The sequence below is a fragment of the Notolepis coatsorum genome (genome assembly GCF_963971535.1).
Source record: "Notolepis coatsorum genome assembly, chromosome: 13".
NCBI lineage: Eukaryota > Metazoa > Chordata > Actinopteri > Aulopiformes > Paralepididae > Notolepis > Notolepis coatsorum.
This window is the reverse complement of record NC_140177.1, coordinates 37,109,059-37,127,123: the sequence shown is the minus strand read 5'-3', so window position 1 is coordinate 37,127,123 and position 18,065 is coordinate 37,109,059. Positions and strand designations below refer to the sequence as shown.

The following is an 18,065-nucleotide window of genomic DNA, read 5'->3' as shown; positions in this document are numbered from 1 at the left end:
CCAGGGGCTTGTCCCGGCCTCATCCCTCCTCCTCCAGGGGCTTGTCCCGGCCTCATCCCTACTCCTCCAGGGGCTTGTCCCGGCCTCATCCCTCCTCCTCCATGGGGCTTGTCCTGGCCTCATCCCTCCTCCTCCAGCGGCTTGTCCTGGCCTCATCCCTCCTCCTCCAGGGGCTTGTCCCGGCCTCATCCCTCCTCCTCCATGGGGCTTGTCCCGGCCTCATCCCTCCTCCTCCAGGGGCTTGTCCCGGCCTCATCCCTCCTCCAGGGGCTTGTCCCGGCCTCATCCCTCCTCCTCCAGGGGCTTGTCCTGGCCTCATCCCTCCTCCAGGGGCTTGTCCCGGCCTCATCCCTCCTCCTCCAGGGGCTTGTCCCGGCCTCATCCCTCCTCCTCCATGGGGCTTGTCCCGGCCTCATCCCTCCTCCTCCAGGGGCTTGTCCCGGCCTCATCCCTCCTCCTCCAGGGGCTTGTCCAGGCCTCATCCCTCTTCCTCCATGGGGCTTGTCCTGGCCTCATCCCTCCTCCTCCAGGGGCTTGTCCTGACCTCAGCCCTCCTCCAGGGGCTTGTCCCGGCCTCATCCCTCCTCCTCCAGGGGCTTGTCCCGGCCTCATCCCTCTTCCTCCAGGGGCTTGTCCTGGCCTCATCCCTCTTCCTCCATGGGGCTTGTCCTGACCTCATCCCTCCTCTTCCAGGGGCTTGTCCCGGCCTCATCCCTCCTCCTCCAGGGGCTTGTCCCGGCCTCATCCCTCCTCCTCCAGGGGCTTGTCCTGGCCTCATCCCTCCTCCTCCAGGGGCTTGTCCCGGCCTCATCCCTCCTCCTCCATGGGGCTTGTCCCGGCCTCATCCCTCTTCCTCCAGGGGCTTGTCCAGGCCTCATCCCTCTTCCTCCATGGGGCTTGTCCTGACCTCATCCCTCCTCCAGGGGCTTGTCCCGGCCTCATCCCTCCTCCTCCAGGGGCTTGTCCCGGCCTCATCCCTCCTCCTCCAGGGGCTTGTCCTGGCCTCATCCCTCCTCCTCCAGGGGCTTGTCCCGGCCTCATCCCTCCTCCTCCAGGGGCTTGTCCCGGCCTCATCCCTCCTCCAGGGGCTTGTCCCGGCCTCATCCCTCCTCCTCCAGGGGCTTGTCCCGGCCTCATCCCTCCTCCTCCAGGGGCTTGTCCTGGCCTCATCCCTCCTCCTCCAGGGGCTTGTCCTGGCCTCATCCCTCCTCCTCCAGGGGCTTGTCCCGGCCTCATCCCTCCTCCAGGGGCTTGTCTTGGCCTCATCCCTCCTCCATGGGGCTTGTCCTGGCCTCATCCCTCCTCCTCCATGGGGCTTGTCCTGGCCTCATCCCTCCTCCTCCATGGGGCTTGTCCCGGCCTCATCCCTCCTCCTCCAGGGGCTTGTCCTGGCCTCATCCCTCCTCCTCCAGGGGCTTGTCCTGGCTCGCTGCCGGATGCCTTCCCGACACTTCAAAGCCTCGGTTCAGGACGAGAGGTCACTCCTCCACTCAGTCACCATCTAAATCAAAGGCTTTCCCTCTCATGACGTCTTTGAGATCGTCGGACCGAGGAACCTCTGAACCGTGTTTACACTGGTAGTAAATGTAGCTCAGAACTTGAAGATAGTGCCAGCTGATGAGAGAAGCTCTTGTCACGGACTCAGCTGAATCGTGTTTACACTGGTAGTAAATGTAGCTCAGAAGATAGTGCTAGCTGATGAGAGAAGCTCTTGTCACGGACTCAGCTGAATCGTGTTTACACTGGTAGTAAATGTAGCTCAGAAGATAGCGCTAGTGTTACAGGTACCAGGATATGGCACCTGGTAGCAGAGATATATTTACCTATAAAACACGTTAATGTTGGTTAGAAGAAATAGAGAAGTCAGACGTGATGTTCTTTCAACGAGGCGTCTCTGAATTATCTTTATTTCAACATTTGTCATCATCATTTGTCATTATACATTTCAACAGCATTGTCCTTTTAAATGTAGTTACCAATCATTACATACTGTACATGTAATTACTTTTGCCATAATGCATATTTGTTGTGTCTTAATCTAAGCACATGAAAGGGAGCAGTCTCATCTGTTCCTCTTAAGACATTGTTATTTTCCTTGTCTGTCAACCAGTTCAAATACCATCAATATCTATTAAGCATTCACTATCATCAGTCATATCCCCAATATAGTACACAGAAACACCTTGTACTTCTGTGTCACTATTATTCTAGACATATTGGGATGGAGCAGTCTCGTCTGTCTCATCTCAGTCTAAACATTGCTATTTGGGATGGAGCAGTCTCATCTGTCTCATCTCAATCTACATCAGATCTACACACTGTCTGATCCAACATACATTCCAAAGAAACACCTTGTATCTCTTTGTCACTCTCGTTTGTATTTAACTCCCAAGTTTGGTTGGGTCATTTATTAACTTGCATTGAAAGTGCATTTGTTATGTATCTATGCTCTAAGCATAACTAGGACTTGCATACAGTATAATAGTAACCGTGACAATACATCGTAACCATTAGTATATCTACAACTACATTAGAGAGAGAGAGAGAGAGAGACCAAGTGTCTAGCTAACGTCCAGCTAGTGTGAGCTAATGTAATTTCCCTCTAACAGTCTTTAACACTTGTACATGTACACAATATATACATTTACTAAACAGCAATTCAACCCAAACAGTATGTACTTCAAAACATAAACCTCCTCACCAAATGGAGATGTAATACCCCAACACTTAACGACCAATGTGTTACACGAGGATCGACGCCATTTCATGGCGGTCAACTTCTTCAAACAATTCTTTACTCAATGTCTTAAACTCGACCCAAACATAAACTCAGTGGGCTCTAGACATTTCGTCTACAATTAACAACATTTCTGTGTGCTTTGTAAAGTATTACCCACCTATAAAACAGGTTAATGTTGGTTAGAAGAAATAGAGAAGTCAGACGTGATGTTCTTTCAACGAGGCGTCTCTGAATTATGAGAGTGCCCTCGTCATGTGCGCCCTAGACAGCGAAGCTACGGCTTCAAAAGGCGAAGTAGTTTAACACCAGTCCTATACTGCCACCTATTGACCAAAGTTATATTGTTGTTTTTAGGTGATAACCAATATAATTACACTACCTGGGTTTAACAGGGAAAATACAATATAAGCACTCTCAAAACATTGTGACACATCACTAATCAATTACACTAACGTGATACCACTTTAGTGGCCATCACACTAGCTGATGAGAGAAGCTCTTGTCACGGACTAGCCGACTGTATTCCAGAGCAACAGGTTAAAGAAAGTGTGTAAAAGACCTTCACTACACTTTGTTTAGTGTGTAAAAGACCTTCACTACACTTTGTTTTGTGTGTAAAAGACCTTCACTACACTTTGTTTAGTGTGTAAAAGACCTTCACTACACTTTGTACAGTGTGTAAAAGACCTTCACTACACTTTGTTCATTGTGTAAAAGACCATCACTACACTTTGTTTAGTGTGTAAAAGACCTTCACTACACTTTGTTCAGTGTGTAAAAGACCTTCACTACACTTTGTTCAGTGTGTAAAAGACCTTCACTACACTTTGTTCAGTGTGTAAAAGACCTTCACTAGACTTTGTTCAGTGTGTAAAAGACCTTCACTACACTTTGTTCAGTGTGTAAAACACCACAGGCCCTGTTCCCTGTCCACGGCTCCCTGCTGGGTTTGTTTTGGATGGCAGGCCGGTGAGGCCTCTTTCTTGGCTAATCTCCTATAATTGGACAATCGGGCCCCTATTATAGCCATTACATCTGGACGTGACTAGAGAGAGAGGTGAGTCTCAGTTGTTTCTGTGGGGTTGGATAATGGATACCCAACAGCATTTGTTGTCTCAGCCAAGTTTTAATAGTGGTGTGTGTTGTGACTCATTTTGACAAAGGACTTTTAAAGACTTAGTCATTTGTCTGACGGAGAGGCGCAATAAACAAACACTGGTATTATTTTCATTGTAAGGCTCTACCTCCTTTTATCACGTCATTATTGGAATGGAATGTTGGAACCCGTACTAGCGACTGGCTGGATCTTAAGGTCCCCTGAGTTTGCTCGGAACAGGGTAATGTGCATTTCACTACGATGCCCCTCTAGCTCATAGAATGAACTCCAACAGTCCTTAAAGTTTCAGATTCTCCCGTATGTTGCAGAGTTTAAAACTTTGATCATTTAACCTTTGTCAATAATTTCAATTGATTTGTTATCCTTGCTTTTGTCTACCTTCGTTTTTTTTTTTTTTTGTGATTTTATATGCTCTGATTTCTAAGCTTTATTTATGATATTTACTCCTATCCAAGCCCTATTTGGGCTCCTGGGGGTCATCTAAGCGAAGCAGGCTATTCTCTGAACTTCCCATCACAGTCAGGACAGCTGAAACCATCGCAGTTAGGACAGCTGAAACTACCACAGCCAGGACAGCTGAAACCACCACAGTCAGGACAGCTGAAACCATCACAGTCAGGACAGCTGAAACCATCACAGTCAGGACAGCTGAAACCATCACAGTCAGGACAGCTGAAACCACCACAGTCAGGACAGCTGAAACCACCACAGTCAGGACAGCTGAAACCATCACAGTCAGGACAGCTGAAACCACCACAGTCAGGACAGCTGAAACCATCACAGTCAGGACAGCTGAAACTATCACAGTCAGGACAGCTGAAACCATCACAGTCAGGACAGCTGAAACCATCACAGTCAGGACAGCTGAAACCACCACAGTCAGGACAGCTGAAACCACCACAGTCAGGACAGCTGAAACCACCACAGTCAGGACAGCTGAAACCACCACAGTCAGGACAGCTGAAACCATCACAGTCAGGACAGCTGAAACCATCACAGTCAGGACAGCTGAAACCATCACAGTCAGGACAGCTGAAACCACCACAGTCAGGACAGCTGACTTCTTCATTCAATATCTGAAATAATAATAATAAATAAATAAACAACCATCCTAGTACTGTATTTTACTAGTATGTACTATGCTACTATGCCTGGTCCTACTGGTACAGAGGTTATTGGTAGGGATGTCCCGATACGGTGCTCATGTACTCATACTCGTAATACGACTCCGATACTACTACTGCCATGTTTGTTCAGGAAAACACAACATTTAATGTTAAACTTTTTATTATATTCACTATATTTCACTTTTTTACAGTCAGAAAGTGAGGAACATCTGAAAATATATAAATTACTACTACTGAGTAGTACTACTGAGTAATAGTGCTAATCAGATGTAGACAGAGTTGTAGTATTAATATGTACAATGATACAGGTGTAAAGACACTACAAAAACCTCTACCAAAAACAAATGCTCTGAAAAAGACGGTAATGTATAGAGCAGTTGCTTATTGGAATAATATACAGAGAAATATAACTATGGTAAGGAATACATTTATGTTTAAAAAAAAGTTAAAAAATTGCGCTCGTGAATAACGAGATACATTTTGGTCATTGACTTATTATGGAAATTAGTATGGAAATATAAAGGTGATCGGTGACTTCAGAAAAGTTATGCTATATTATGAGTTCAAATCATATAAATTATTTTGATCGGTTTTGTTCTCATGGACTGATTATGGATATGTATTTTATGGTTGGAGAATTGTGATATCTGACTTGTGAATATTGAGTGAGCTTTGATTCACTTGTTTTGTTTGTTGTGATATTTTCTTGTGAGTACTTCAATGTTTGTGGTTTTATATTATTTAACCTTTTTTTTTCTGTTTGTATTTTAAATGTTTGGACCCCAGGAAGAGTAGTCTCACTTTGGTGTAGACTAATGGGGATCCACAATCAAACAAAACAAAAACACTATGGTAGTAAGTTATACTGGCCAGCAGCATAACTAGTAAGAGTAGGTAAGGGATATGTACAGATAGATATAGGCAGAGTATCTACAGATATGTAACAAGGATTATATGCAGGTATGTACAGACAGATGTGGATAGATATATATGATGGGTTGAATGCAGAGGACACATTCCTGGTGTGTGAAATGGAACTGGCAAATAAAGAGAGTTTCCTTTCCTTTTAATTTCCCTGAATCCTATGTATGAGAAAGACCTTCCATGTGTTACACTGAGACAGATGTCTTAACAGACTAAAGGATTCATGGTCTCACTTAGGGGTGTAAATATTTGACCCCACAACGATTCGATTCGATTACGATTATTCAGGCAACGATTCAATGCATCATGAAATCTCTTCATTTGACCACGATTCGATGTGATTCGATACATTTTCGATCAGTTAATTCCCCCAAACATGTTGAATACACAAATGTGGCTGGGGGAAGTGATTCACTTAGCATGAATGGACTATAGGTCAATAAAAAATCAACCTAAAAGAAAAAAAAATGTAATCGATTCTAACATTTTCAAAACGATGCAGTTGAATCGTCACCTTAGGATCGATGCATTGTGACACCCCTAGTCTCAGTGTTTCTCCACAAGGCCTGCCATGTATTAAAACTATGTAAGAGACAGAGAGAGACAGAGGCCTTAACAGACTAAGGTCTCTTCTTCACAAGGTGACTTCCTGCTGCACACCAGACACTTGCACTTAATCATCAACTCATATTTTCCAGTAAAGCTCTCTAAATGTCTTTCTTTTTCTCCCCCCCCCCCCTCTCTCTCTCTCCCTCTCTCCTAGGTCTCCAAGGGATTACCAGGTGCTTGTTGAAAATGTGAGAGTCCACTAATTCTCCAGGCTTCCTGCACCACGCGGTCACCAGCAGTGAGACCCCGAGTTCACCCAGTTTTATATCGATTTTTACATGGACTCTCACGTCAGGGGTATTTAACCTTTTCCCGTCATGTGGGGACCCACAGAGAACAGACCTGTGACCCTATCTGGGCCCCGACCCATGGTTTGAGAAACACTTGCCTATGGTATTGATCCCCTCTGGCGTGGGTGTGAAACCCCAGAGGTAAAGAATATCACCGGCACCGCCGACCTCCTCCATCATGGACCGGAACAAACGGAACTCCATCGCCGGCTTCCCCACCAGGCCGGACCGTTTCCATGACGACAAGGATGGCTTTGGAGGGGGGGTGCCCCGAGAGATGGCCTGGCCGGGCATGACCCCGCCTTCTCAGGTCAGCCTTACTTGTTTTTATGAATGTTTTGCTTTATTTTAAATTCTTTTTATAAGCAATATTTGATCATAATCAACATTTCTGTTAACATACCTGGTACTCGTGCGTGATGATCCTAACGCACCATACCTAGGTCTGGTGTATAAAGTAGGCTTGGGCGATATTGCTTTAAGAAAAACAACAATAAATTATATTATTGTCCAAAGAAAAAAACCTGAAAAGACACATATTTTGTGATATAAGTTCCAGCGGTACAGTGTCGTGCCTCGTTACAGCCAGCCGTACAGTGTTATGCCTCATTACAGCCAGTGGTACAGTGTTATGCCTCATTACAGCCAGTGGTACAGTGTCGTGCCTCATTACAGCCAGTGGTACAGTGTTATGCCTCATTACAGCCAGCGGTACAGTGTTATGCCTCATTACAGCCAGCGGCACAGTGTTATGCCTCGTTACAGCCAGCCGTACAGTGTCGTGCCTCATTACAGCCAGTGGTACAGTGTTATGCCTCGTTACAGCCAGCGGTACAGTGTTATGCCTCGTTACAGCCAGTGGTACAGTGCTGTGCCTCGTTACAGCCAGCAGTACAGTGTTATGCCTCGTTACAGCCAGCGGTACAGTGTCGTGCCTCGTTACAGCCAGTGGTACAGTGTTATTCCTCATTACAGCCAGCGGTACAGTGTTATGCCTCGTTACAGCTAGCGGTACAGTGTCATGCCTCGTTACAGCCAGCGGTACAGTGTCGTGCCTCATTACAGCCAGTGGTACAGTGTCGTGCCTCGTTACAGCCAGTGGTACAGTGTTATGCCTCATTACAGCCAGTGGTACAGTGTTATTCCTCATTACAGCCAGCGGTACAGTGTTATGCCTCGTTACAGCCAGTGGTACAGTGTTATGCCTCATTACAGCCAGTGGTACACACTGGTACAGTGTTATGCCTCATTACAGCCAGCGGTACAGTGTTATGCCTCGTTACAGCCAGTGGTACAGTGTTATGCCTCATTACAGCCAGTGGTACAGTGTTATGCCTCGTTACAGCCAGCGGTACAGTGTTATGCCTCATTACAGCCAGCGGTACAGTGTCGTGCCTCGTTACAGCCAGCAGTACAGTGTCGTGCCTCGTTACAGCCAGCAGTACAGTGTCGTGCCTCGTTACAGCCAGTGGTACAGTGTTATGCCTCATTACAGCCAGTGGTACAGTGCTGTGCCTCATTACAGCCAGCGGTACAGTGTTATTCCTCATTACAGCCAGCAGTACAGTGCTGTGCCTCATTACAGCCAGCGGTACAGTGTTATTCCTCATTACAGCCAGCAGTACAGTGCTGTGCCTCATTACAGCCAGCGGTACAGTGTCGTGCCTCGTTACAGCCAGCGGTACAGTGTCGTGCCTCGTTACAGCCAGCGGTACAGTGTCGTGCCTCGTTACAGCCAGTGGTACAGTGTCGTGCCTCGTTAAAGCCAGCGGTACAGTGTCGTGCCTCGTTACAGCCAGTGGTACAGTGTCGTGCCTCGTTACAGCCAGCGGTACAGTGTCGTGCCTCGTTACAGCCAGTGGTACAGTGTTATGCCTCATTACAGCCAGTGGTACAGTGTTATACCTCGTTACAGCCAGCCGTACAGTGTTGTGCCTCATTACAGCCAGTGGTACAGTGTTATGCCTCATTACAGCCAGCGGTACAGTGTCGTACCTCATTACAGCCAGTGGTACAGTGTTATGCCTCATTACAGCCAGTGGTACAGTGTTATTCCGCATTACAGCCAGTGGTACAGTGTTATGCCTCATTACAGCCAGCAGTACAGTGCCGTGCCTCATTACAGCCAGTGGTACAGTGTTATGCCTCATTACAGCCAGTGGTACAGTGTTATGCCTCATTACAGCCAGTGGTACAGTGTTATGCCTCATTACAGCCAGCAGTACAGTGTTATTCCTCATTACAGCCAGTGGTACAGTGTTATGCCTCATTACAGCCAGCAGTACAGTGTTATTCCTCATTACAGCCAGTGGTACAGTGTTATGCCTCATTACAGCCAGTGGTACAGTGTTATGCCTTGTTACAGCCAGCGGTACAGTGTCGTGCCTCGTTACAGCCAGCGGTACAGCGGTATGCCTCGTTACAGCCAGCGGTACAGCGTTATGCCTCGTTACAGCCAGCGGTACAGCGGTATGCCTCGTTACAGCCAGTGGTACAGTGTTATGCCTCGTTACAGCCAGCAGTACAGTGGTATGCCTCATTACAGCCAGCGGTACAGTGGTATACCTTGTTACAGCCAGTGGTACAGTATTATGCCTCATTACAGCCAGTGGTACAGTGTTATGCCTCATTACAGCCAGCGGTACAGCGTTATGCCTCGTTACAGCCAGCGGTACAGCGGTATGCCTCGTTACAGCCAGTGGTACAGCGTTATGCCTCGTTACAGCCAGTGGTACAGTGTTATGCCTCGTTACAGCCAGCGGTACAGCGTTATGCCTCATTACAGCCAGCGGTACAGTGTTGTGCCTCATTACAGCCAGCGGTACAGTGTCGTGCCTCATTACAGCCAGTGGTACAGTGTTATTCCTCGTTACAGCCAGTGGTACAGTGTTATGCCTCATTACAGCCAGTGGTACAGTGTTATTCCTCATTACAGCCAGCGGTACAGTGTTGTGCCTCATTACAGCCAGCGGTACAGTGTTATGCCTCATTACAGCCAGTGGTACAGTGTTATGCCTCATTACAGCCAGTGGTACAGTGTTATTCCTCATTACAGCCAGTGGTACAGTGTTATGCCTCATTACAGCCAGCGGTACAGTGTTATGCCTCATTACAGCCAGCGGTACAGTGTTGTGCCTCGTTACAGCCAGCAGTACAGTGTTGTGCCTCATTACAGCCAGCGGTACAGTGTTATGCCTCATTACAGCCAGCGGTACAGTGTTATGCCTCATTACAGCCAGCGGTACAGTGTTGTGCCTCATTACAGCCAGCGGTACAGTGTTATGCCTCATTACAGCCAGTGGTACAGTGTTATGCCTCATTACAGCCAGTGGTACAGTGTTATGCCTCATTACAGCCAGCGGTACAGTGCTATGCCTCGTTACAGCCAGCGGTACAGTGTTATTCCTCATTACAGCCAGCAGTACAGTGTTGTGCCTCGTTACAGCCAGCGGTACAGCGGTATGCCTCGTTACAGCCAGCGGTACAGCGGTATGCCTCGTTACAGCCAGTGGTACAGTGTTATTCCTCGTTACAGCCAGTGGTACAGTGTTGTGCCTCATTACAGCCAGTGGTACAGTGTTATGCCTCGTTACAGCCAGCGGTACAGCGTTATGCCTCATTACAGCCAGCGGTACAGTGTTATTCCTCATTACAGCCAGTGGTAGTGTTATGCCTCATTACAGCCAGTGGTACAGTGTTATGCCTCGTTACAGCCAGCGGTACAGTGTTATGCCTCGTTACAGCCAGCGGTACAGTGTTATTCCTCATTACAGCCAGTGGTACAGTGTTGTGCCTCATTACAGCCAGCAGTACAGTGTTATTCCTCATTACAGCCAGCGGTACAGTGTTATTCCTCATTACAGCCAGCGGTACAGTGTTATGCCTCATTACAGCCAGTGGTACAGTGTTATTCCTCATTACAGCCAGCAGTACAGTGTTATGCCTCATTACAGCCAGCAGTACAGTGTCGTGCCTCATTACAGCCAGTGGTACAGTGTTATTCCTCGTTACAGCCAGTGGTACAGTGTTGTGCCTCATTACAGCCAGCGGTACAGTGTTATGCCTCGTTACAGCCAGCGGTACAGCGTTATGCCTCATTACAGCCAGCGGTACAGTGTTATTCCTCATTACAGCCAGTGGTAGTGTTATGCCTCATTACAGCCAGTGGTACAGTGTTATGCCTCGTTACAGCCAGCGGTACAGTGTTATGCCTCGTTACAGCCAGCGGTACAGTGTTATTCCTCATTACAGCCAGTGGTACAGTGTTGTGCCTCATTACAGCCAGCAGTACAGTGTTATTCCTCATTACAGCCAGCGGTACAGTGTTATTCCTCATTACAGCCAGCGGTACAGTGTTATGCCTCATTACAGCCAGTGGTACAGTGTTATTCCTCATTACAGCCAGCGGTACAGTGTTATGCCTCATTACAGCCAGCAGTACAGTGTCGTGCCTCATTACAGCCAGTGGTACAGTGTTATTCCTCGTTACAGCCAGTGGTACAGTGTTATGCCTCATTACAGCCAGTGGTACAGTGTTGTGCCTCATTACAGCCAGTGGTACAGTGTTATGCCTCATTACAGCCAGTGGTACAGTGTTATGCCTCATTACAGCCAGTGGTACAGTGTTATTCCTCATTACAGCCAGTGGTACAGTGTTATGCCTCATTACAGCCAGCGGTACAGTGTTATGCCTCGTTACAGCCAGTGGTACAGTGTTATGCCTCATTACAGCCAGCAGTACAGTGTTGTGCCTCATTACAGCCAGCAGTACAGTGTTATGCCTCATTACAGCCAGCGGTACAGCGCTATGCCTCATTACAGCCAGCGGTACAGTGTTATTCCTCATTACAGCCAGTGGTACAGTGTTATTCCTCATTACAGCCAGCGGTAGGGGTGGACGGTATGGTCTAAAATTTATATCACGGTATAATTTGAAGCATAGACGGTAACGGTATATATCACGGTATCATCGTTTTTGATTAAAAAAAAAAATTATTTTATATAATTTTTTTTTTTTTATAAAATATATATATTATATAATTAGACTTGTACTGGTATTATCTGCGAGACATCGCCACCACGCAACAAGCTCCACTGTCTGTGTGTACTCTAGTAGCCTCCAGCTACGACCAGAATTCTCCGGAGCTGCACCTGGACCTATACTCGAGTAGCCTCGAGCAGAGCTACGGCCAGGATTCTCCGGCGCTGCACCTGGACCCTATTGTATTGGTATTATAACGTTAGCAAGCCCTCAGCTCGAATACGCATCGAATCAGTGTTATAAGACATTGATATCATGAGCTATCTGTAGCTACTGCATATATAACGTTAATACAACGCCTCAGTGAATTATTTAGTTCAATGGGACATTTCGTTTTGAACTGTGAACTAACTTGTGTTAACGTGAGCTAACAGGTAGCATACACGTCTCTAGTACTAGACTTTGTGGAGCGTTTGTTGATGTCAGGAGCTATCGGTAGCTGGCCGACTAGATACCGTTCGGTTAGACAATGCCCCATCATGTATTAAACTAAAAGTGAATAGTTGACTGGGTCATTTTGTAACGGTAGCTAAGCTAACGTTAGCTCAGGGAGACGCCGACAGCTCCCGTGTCCCGTCCCACTAGACTACTAGACCCGTGTTTACATGCGTGCGGTAGGGGCTGGCACGCCCACTGCGCGAAGCCTCCTAAATAACTTTTTCCAGTTCGCACATATCTATTATCTATGACTAATTCTATCTATTTTTAGGGGCAAATGCCAGTGAAATAGTCGCGCTGTGGTTACATGACGTCATTGCTATTTTAGAGCTGCACTACCGGTTACACGGTATACTCAAAATCCATACCGTAGAGCAAATTCATACCGTTTATACCGTATACCGTTTATACCGTCCACCCCTAGCCAGCGGTACAGTGTCGTGCCTCATTACAGCCAGCGGTACAGTGTCGTGCCTCATTACAGCCAGTGGTACAGTGTTGTGCCTCGTTACAGCCAGTGGTACAGCGTTATGCCTCGTTACAGCCAGTGGTACAGTGCTGTGCCTCATTACAGCCAGTGGTACAGTGTTATGCCTCATTACAGCCAGCAGTACAGTGTTATGCCTCATTACAGCCAGTGGTACAGCGTTATGCCTCATTACAGCCAGTGGTACAGTGTTATTCCTCATTACAGCCAGTGGTACAGCGTTATGCCTCATTACAGCCAGTGGTACAGCGTTATGCCTCGTTACAGCCAGTGGTACAGTGTTATTCCTCATTACAGCCAGTGGTACAGCGTTATGCCTCATTACAGCCAGTGGTACAGCGTTATGCCTCGTTACAGCCAGTGGTACAGCGTTATGCCTCATTACAGCCAGCGGTACAGCGTTATGCCTCGTTACAGCCAGCGGTACAGCGTTATGCCTCGTTACAGCCAGCGGTACAGCGTTATGCCTCGTTACAGCCAGGGGTACAGCGTTATGCCTCGTTACAGCCAGGGGTACAGCGTTATGCCTCGTTACAGCCAGCGGTACAGCGGTATGCCTTGTTACAGCCAGCGGTACAGCGTTATGCCTCGTTACAGCCAGTGGTACAGCGTTATGCCTCGTTACAGCCAGCGGTACAGCGTTATGCCTCGTTACAGCCAGTGGTACAGCGTTATGCCTCGTTACAGCCAGCCGTACAGTGTCGTGCCTCATTACAGCCAGTGGTACAGTGTTATGCCTCGTTACAGCCAGCGGTACAGCGTTATGCCTCGTTACAGCCAGCGGTACAGTGTTATGCCTCGTTACAGCCAGTGGTACAGTGTTATGCCTCGTTACAGCCAGTGGTACAGCGTTATGCCTCGTTACAGCCAGTGGTACAGCATCGTGCCTCGTTACAGCCAGCGGTACAGCGTTATGCCTCGTTACAGCCAGCTGTACAGTGTTATGCCTCGTTACAGCCAGTGGTACAGTGTTATGCCTCGTTACAGCCAGTGGTACAGTGTTATGCCTCGTTACAGCCAGCGGTACAGTGTTATGCCTCGTTACAGCCAGTGGTACAGTGTTATGCCTCGTTACAGCCAGTGGTACAGCGTTATGCCTCATTACAGCCAGTGGTACAGTGTTATGCCTCATTACAGCCAGTGGTACAGCGTTATGCCTCATTACAGCCAGTGGTACAGTGTTATGCCTCATTACAGCCAGTGGTACAGTGTTATGCCTCATTACAGCCAGCAGTACAGTATTATTCCTCATTACAGCCAGCGGTACAGTGTTATTCCTCATTACAGCCAGCGGTACAGTGTTATTCCTCATTACAGCCAGCGGTACAGTGTTATGCCTCATTACAGCCAGCAGTACAGTGTTATTCCTCATTACAGCCAGTGGTACAGTGTTATTCCTCATTACAGCCAGCAGTACAGTGTTATTCCTCATTACAGCCAGCGGTACAGTGTTATTCCTCATTACAGCCAGTGGTACAGTGTTATTCCTCATTACAGCCAGTGGTACAGTGTTATGCCTCATTACAGCCAGTGGTACAGTGTTATGCCTCATTACAGCCAGTGGTACAGTGTCGTGCCTCGTTACAGCCAGCGGTACAGTGTTATTCCTCATTACAGCCAGTGGTACAGTGTTATGCCTCGTTACAGCCAGCGGTACAGCGTTATGCCTCGTTACAGCCAGCGGTACAGTGTTATGCCTCATTACAGCCAGCAGTACAGTGTCGTGCCTCGTTACAGCCAGTGGTACAGCGTTATGCCTCGTTACAGCCAGTGGTACAGTGTTATGCCTCGTTACAGCCAGCGGTACAGCGTTATGCCTCGTTACAGCCAGTGGTACAGTGTTATGCCTCGTTACAGCCAGTGGTACAGCGTTATGCCTCGTTACAGCCAGTGGTACAGCGTTATGCCTCGTTACAGCCAGTGGTACAGTGTTATGCCTCGTTACAGCCAGTGGTACAGTGTTATGCCTTGTTACAGCCAGTGGTACAGTGTTATGCCTCGTTACAGCCAGTGGTACAGTGTTATGCCTCATTACAGCCAGTGGTACAGTGTTATGCCTCATTACAGCCAGCAGTACAGTGTTATTCCTCATTACAGCCAGCGGTACAGTGTTATTCCTCATTACAGCCAGTGGTACAGTGTTATTCCTCATTACAGCCAGTGGTACAGTGTTATGCCTCATTACAGCCAGTGGTACAGTGTCATGCCTCATTACAGCCAGTGGTACAGTGTCGTGCCTCGTTACAGCCAGCGGTACAGTGTTATTCCTCATTACAGCCAGTGGTACAGTGTTATGCCTCGTTACAGCCAGCGGTACAGCGTTATGCCTCGTTACAGCCAGCGGTACAGTGTTATGCCTCATTACAGCCAGCAGTACAGTGTCGTGCCTCGTTACAGCCAGTGGTACAGTGTTATGCCTCGTTACAGCCAGTGGTACAGTGTTATGCCTCGTTACAGCCAGCGGTACAGCGTTATGCCTCGTTACAGCCAGTGGTACAGTGTTATGCCTCGTTACAGCCAGTGGTACAGCGTTATGCCTCGTTACAGCCAGTGGTACAGCGTTATGCCTCGTTACAGCCAGTGGTACAGTGTTATGCCTCGTTACAGCCAGTGGTACAGTGTTATGCCTTGTTACAGCCAGTGGTACAGTGTTATGCCTCGTTACAGCCAGTGGTACAGTGTTATGCCTCATTACAGCCAGTGGTACAGTGTTATGCCTCGTTACAGCCAGTGGTACAGTGTCGTGCCTCATTACAGCCAGTGGTACAGTGTTATGCCTCATTACAGCCAGTGGTACAGCGTTATGCCTCGTTACAGCCAGTGGTACAGTGTTATGCCTCATTACAGCCAGTGGTACAGTGTTATGCCTCATTACAGCCAGTGGTACAGTGTTATGCCTCGTTACAGCCAGTGGTACAGCGTTATGCCTCGTTACAGCCAGTGGTACAGTGTTATTCCTCATTACAGCCAGCGGTACAGTGTTATGCCTCGTTACAGCCAGTGGTACAGCGGTATGCCTCGTTACAGCCAGTGGTACAGTGTTATGCCTCGTTACAGCCAGTGGTACAGTGTTATGCCTCGTTACAGCCAGTGGTACAGCATCGTGCCTCACCAGGTGTCTCTGTTGTCTCCCCAGGTGGGCAGAGTGTGGCCCTCGTCCTACAGAGCGCTCATCAGCGCCTTCTCCTGTCTGACGCGCCTCGACGACTTCAGCTGCGAGTGGATCGGCTCCGGGTTCTTCTCCGAGGTCTACAAGGTGGGTTCAGATCCTCTTACGCTGTCGGCTCCGACGCCTCAGGCAGTGATGGGGTTCAGCGTTGTGATGGATTCTTGAGTTGAAACTTCACCTGCAGCCGTGAAGCAGACATTGATGTATTCTTAATGATGGACATGGAATAGACTCTGTAGCTGATAGATATCCAATGTGATATATTCAGAAATGGTCTACTCTTATCTATGTAAACGTTTGCAATGTTTACAAATTTAAATAGTTTAGAATACATAAGGGGGAAATACATTTGCATAAATAGGACTACATGAGGTAGGGATGTTTGTGATCATGTTATTAAGTTAAAAACTGTTCCATACTGAGGTAGGGAGGTTTGTGGTCATGTTATTAAGTTAGAAAACAGTTCCATACTGAGGTAAGGATTTTTAGAGTTGGTTGAAGATCATTCCGGGAAGCTGGTGCGTCAAAACAAAAGGCAGACTTAGCGAGTTCAGAGTGAACTCGTGGGACCTTAAGTGTATAAGCCAATCATTTGATCAGGTCAGATAAAGTCTGTAATTCCAGTCGAGCATCGTTGTTGATATACGGTGGCAGTTTTCCATCAGTGGCCTTAAACAAATGAACAGATGCCTGTTCCGTCTCTCTGATGGAGACTCTCTGACAGAGCTCCTCTGAGATGACGTGCCAGTCCTCCTCCTCGCGCGCCGTTCCAACCATCTTTCACGACGCGTTCCGGATTGGCGTGTGAGTTATGTAGTGAAGTGACACACAGCCTGGCGGTGGAAAGAGTGTCTACAAGGAGAGACACATTGTTGTTAATGTTTTATTGTATCAGGGTCAGGAATGTGTTTGTTTTGGGCCCGTCTGATATCTCGCTAAGTCACCACAAATATAAATCTGCATGTGGAAACGCACTCCATCCACCCGCGTCCAAGTTTCCATCTCCCACTCTCTCTCTCTCTCTCTTTCTCTCTCTGTCTCTCTCTCTTCTCTCTCTCTCTCTCTCTCTCTCTCTCTCTCTCTCTCTCTCTCTCTCTCTCTCTCTCTCTCTCTCTCTCTCTCTCTCTCTGTCTCTGTCTCTGTCTCTGTCTCTGTCTCTGTCTCTGTCTCTGTCTCTCTCTCTGTATCTGTCTGTCTGTCTTTCTCTGTGTCCGTCTCTCTCTCTCCTCTCTCTCTCTCTCCTTTCTCTCTCTCTCTCCTCAGTTTCCATCTACAGTATGTGTCTCTCACTCCCTCTTCTCTCTCTGTCACTGTTGTGTCTGAGTTACGGTTGGAGTTAGGGTCTCCTCCCTCCCTCCCTCCCTCCCTCCCTCCCTCCCTCCCTCACCAGATCACACAAGACTCATCTTCAATTAACATCATGGTCAGGGATTATCTTCAGATTACATTAGATTCCAATGTATTGTCATGCAGCACAAGTACAGTACAATGAAAAGAGGTTTGTCATCCAACCAGAGTGTAACAGTAAAGTGGAATAGTAATATACAGGTGAGTACAGGTGATGATGCTATCATACAGAGGCCTCTCTCTCTCTCTTGGTCTCTGAAGTCATGTGACCCGTTGTCATTACATTGATCTGTCTCCTCTGATTGGTGACTCCTGCTGTCCCACAGTGTGTGAGTGTGCCAGGCCAGACGACAGGAAGTCATGTGACCTGATCTGTCTCTGATTGGTCCGTCCCACAGTGTGCCAGGCCGCTCTATTCCCAGACTCCAAATCCTCTGACTTGTTTATGAAGTTCAACTTTTAACAGGATGTAGATTGTTTTTCAACAGGATTCATAAAAAGGACAAACTGTCCCTGCTGGCAGACATTCCCTTACTTTCACAACTCTGTGCCAAGAAGACGTGATTATGCTTCAATATGTTTTTTCTATTGAGGCTGGGCACCGGGTGAAGCGTCCCAAGTAAACGCTCTAGATCACGGTGAAAAGTAAGTGAAGCTCTGATGGTAAAAGTAAAGATTAGATTCGATTGAAATGTATTGTCATCATGCAGCACAAGTACAGTACAATGAAAATAAGTTTGGCATCCAACTAGAGTGCAAATGTAACAGTAAAGTGC

General features: G+C 47.6%; 1 protein-coding gene across 1 annotated transcript in view; it reads left to right on the top strand.

The window, feature by feature from the left end:
• Positions 1-18,065, top strand: part of tesk2 (testis associated actin remodelling kinase 2) — a gene marked incomplete at its 3' end in the record, with an annotated part of 150,954 nt that overhangs the window by 38,350 nt on the left and 94,539 nt on the right. Inside the window, exons 2-3 of the mRNA XM_084327638.1 lie at positions 6,672-7,117; positions 15,910-16,029. Coding sequence (XP_084183764.1) covers positions 6,986-7,117; positions 15,910-16,029 — 252 coding nt within the window. The 5' untranslated portion in view covers positions 6,672-6,985. The remainder of the gene's footprint in view (positions 1-6,671; positions 7,118-15,909; positions 16,030-18,065) is intronic.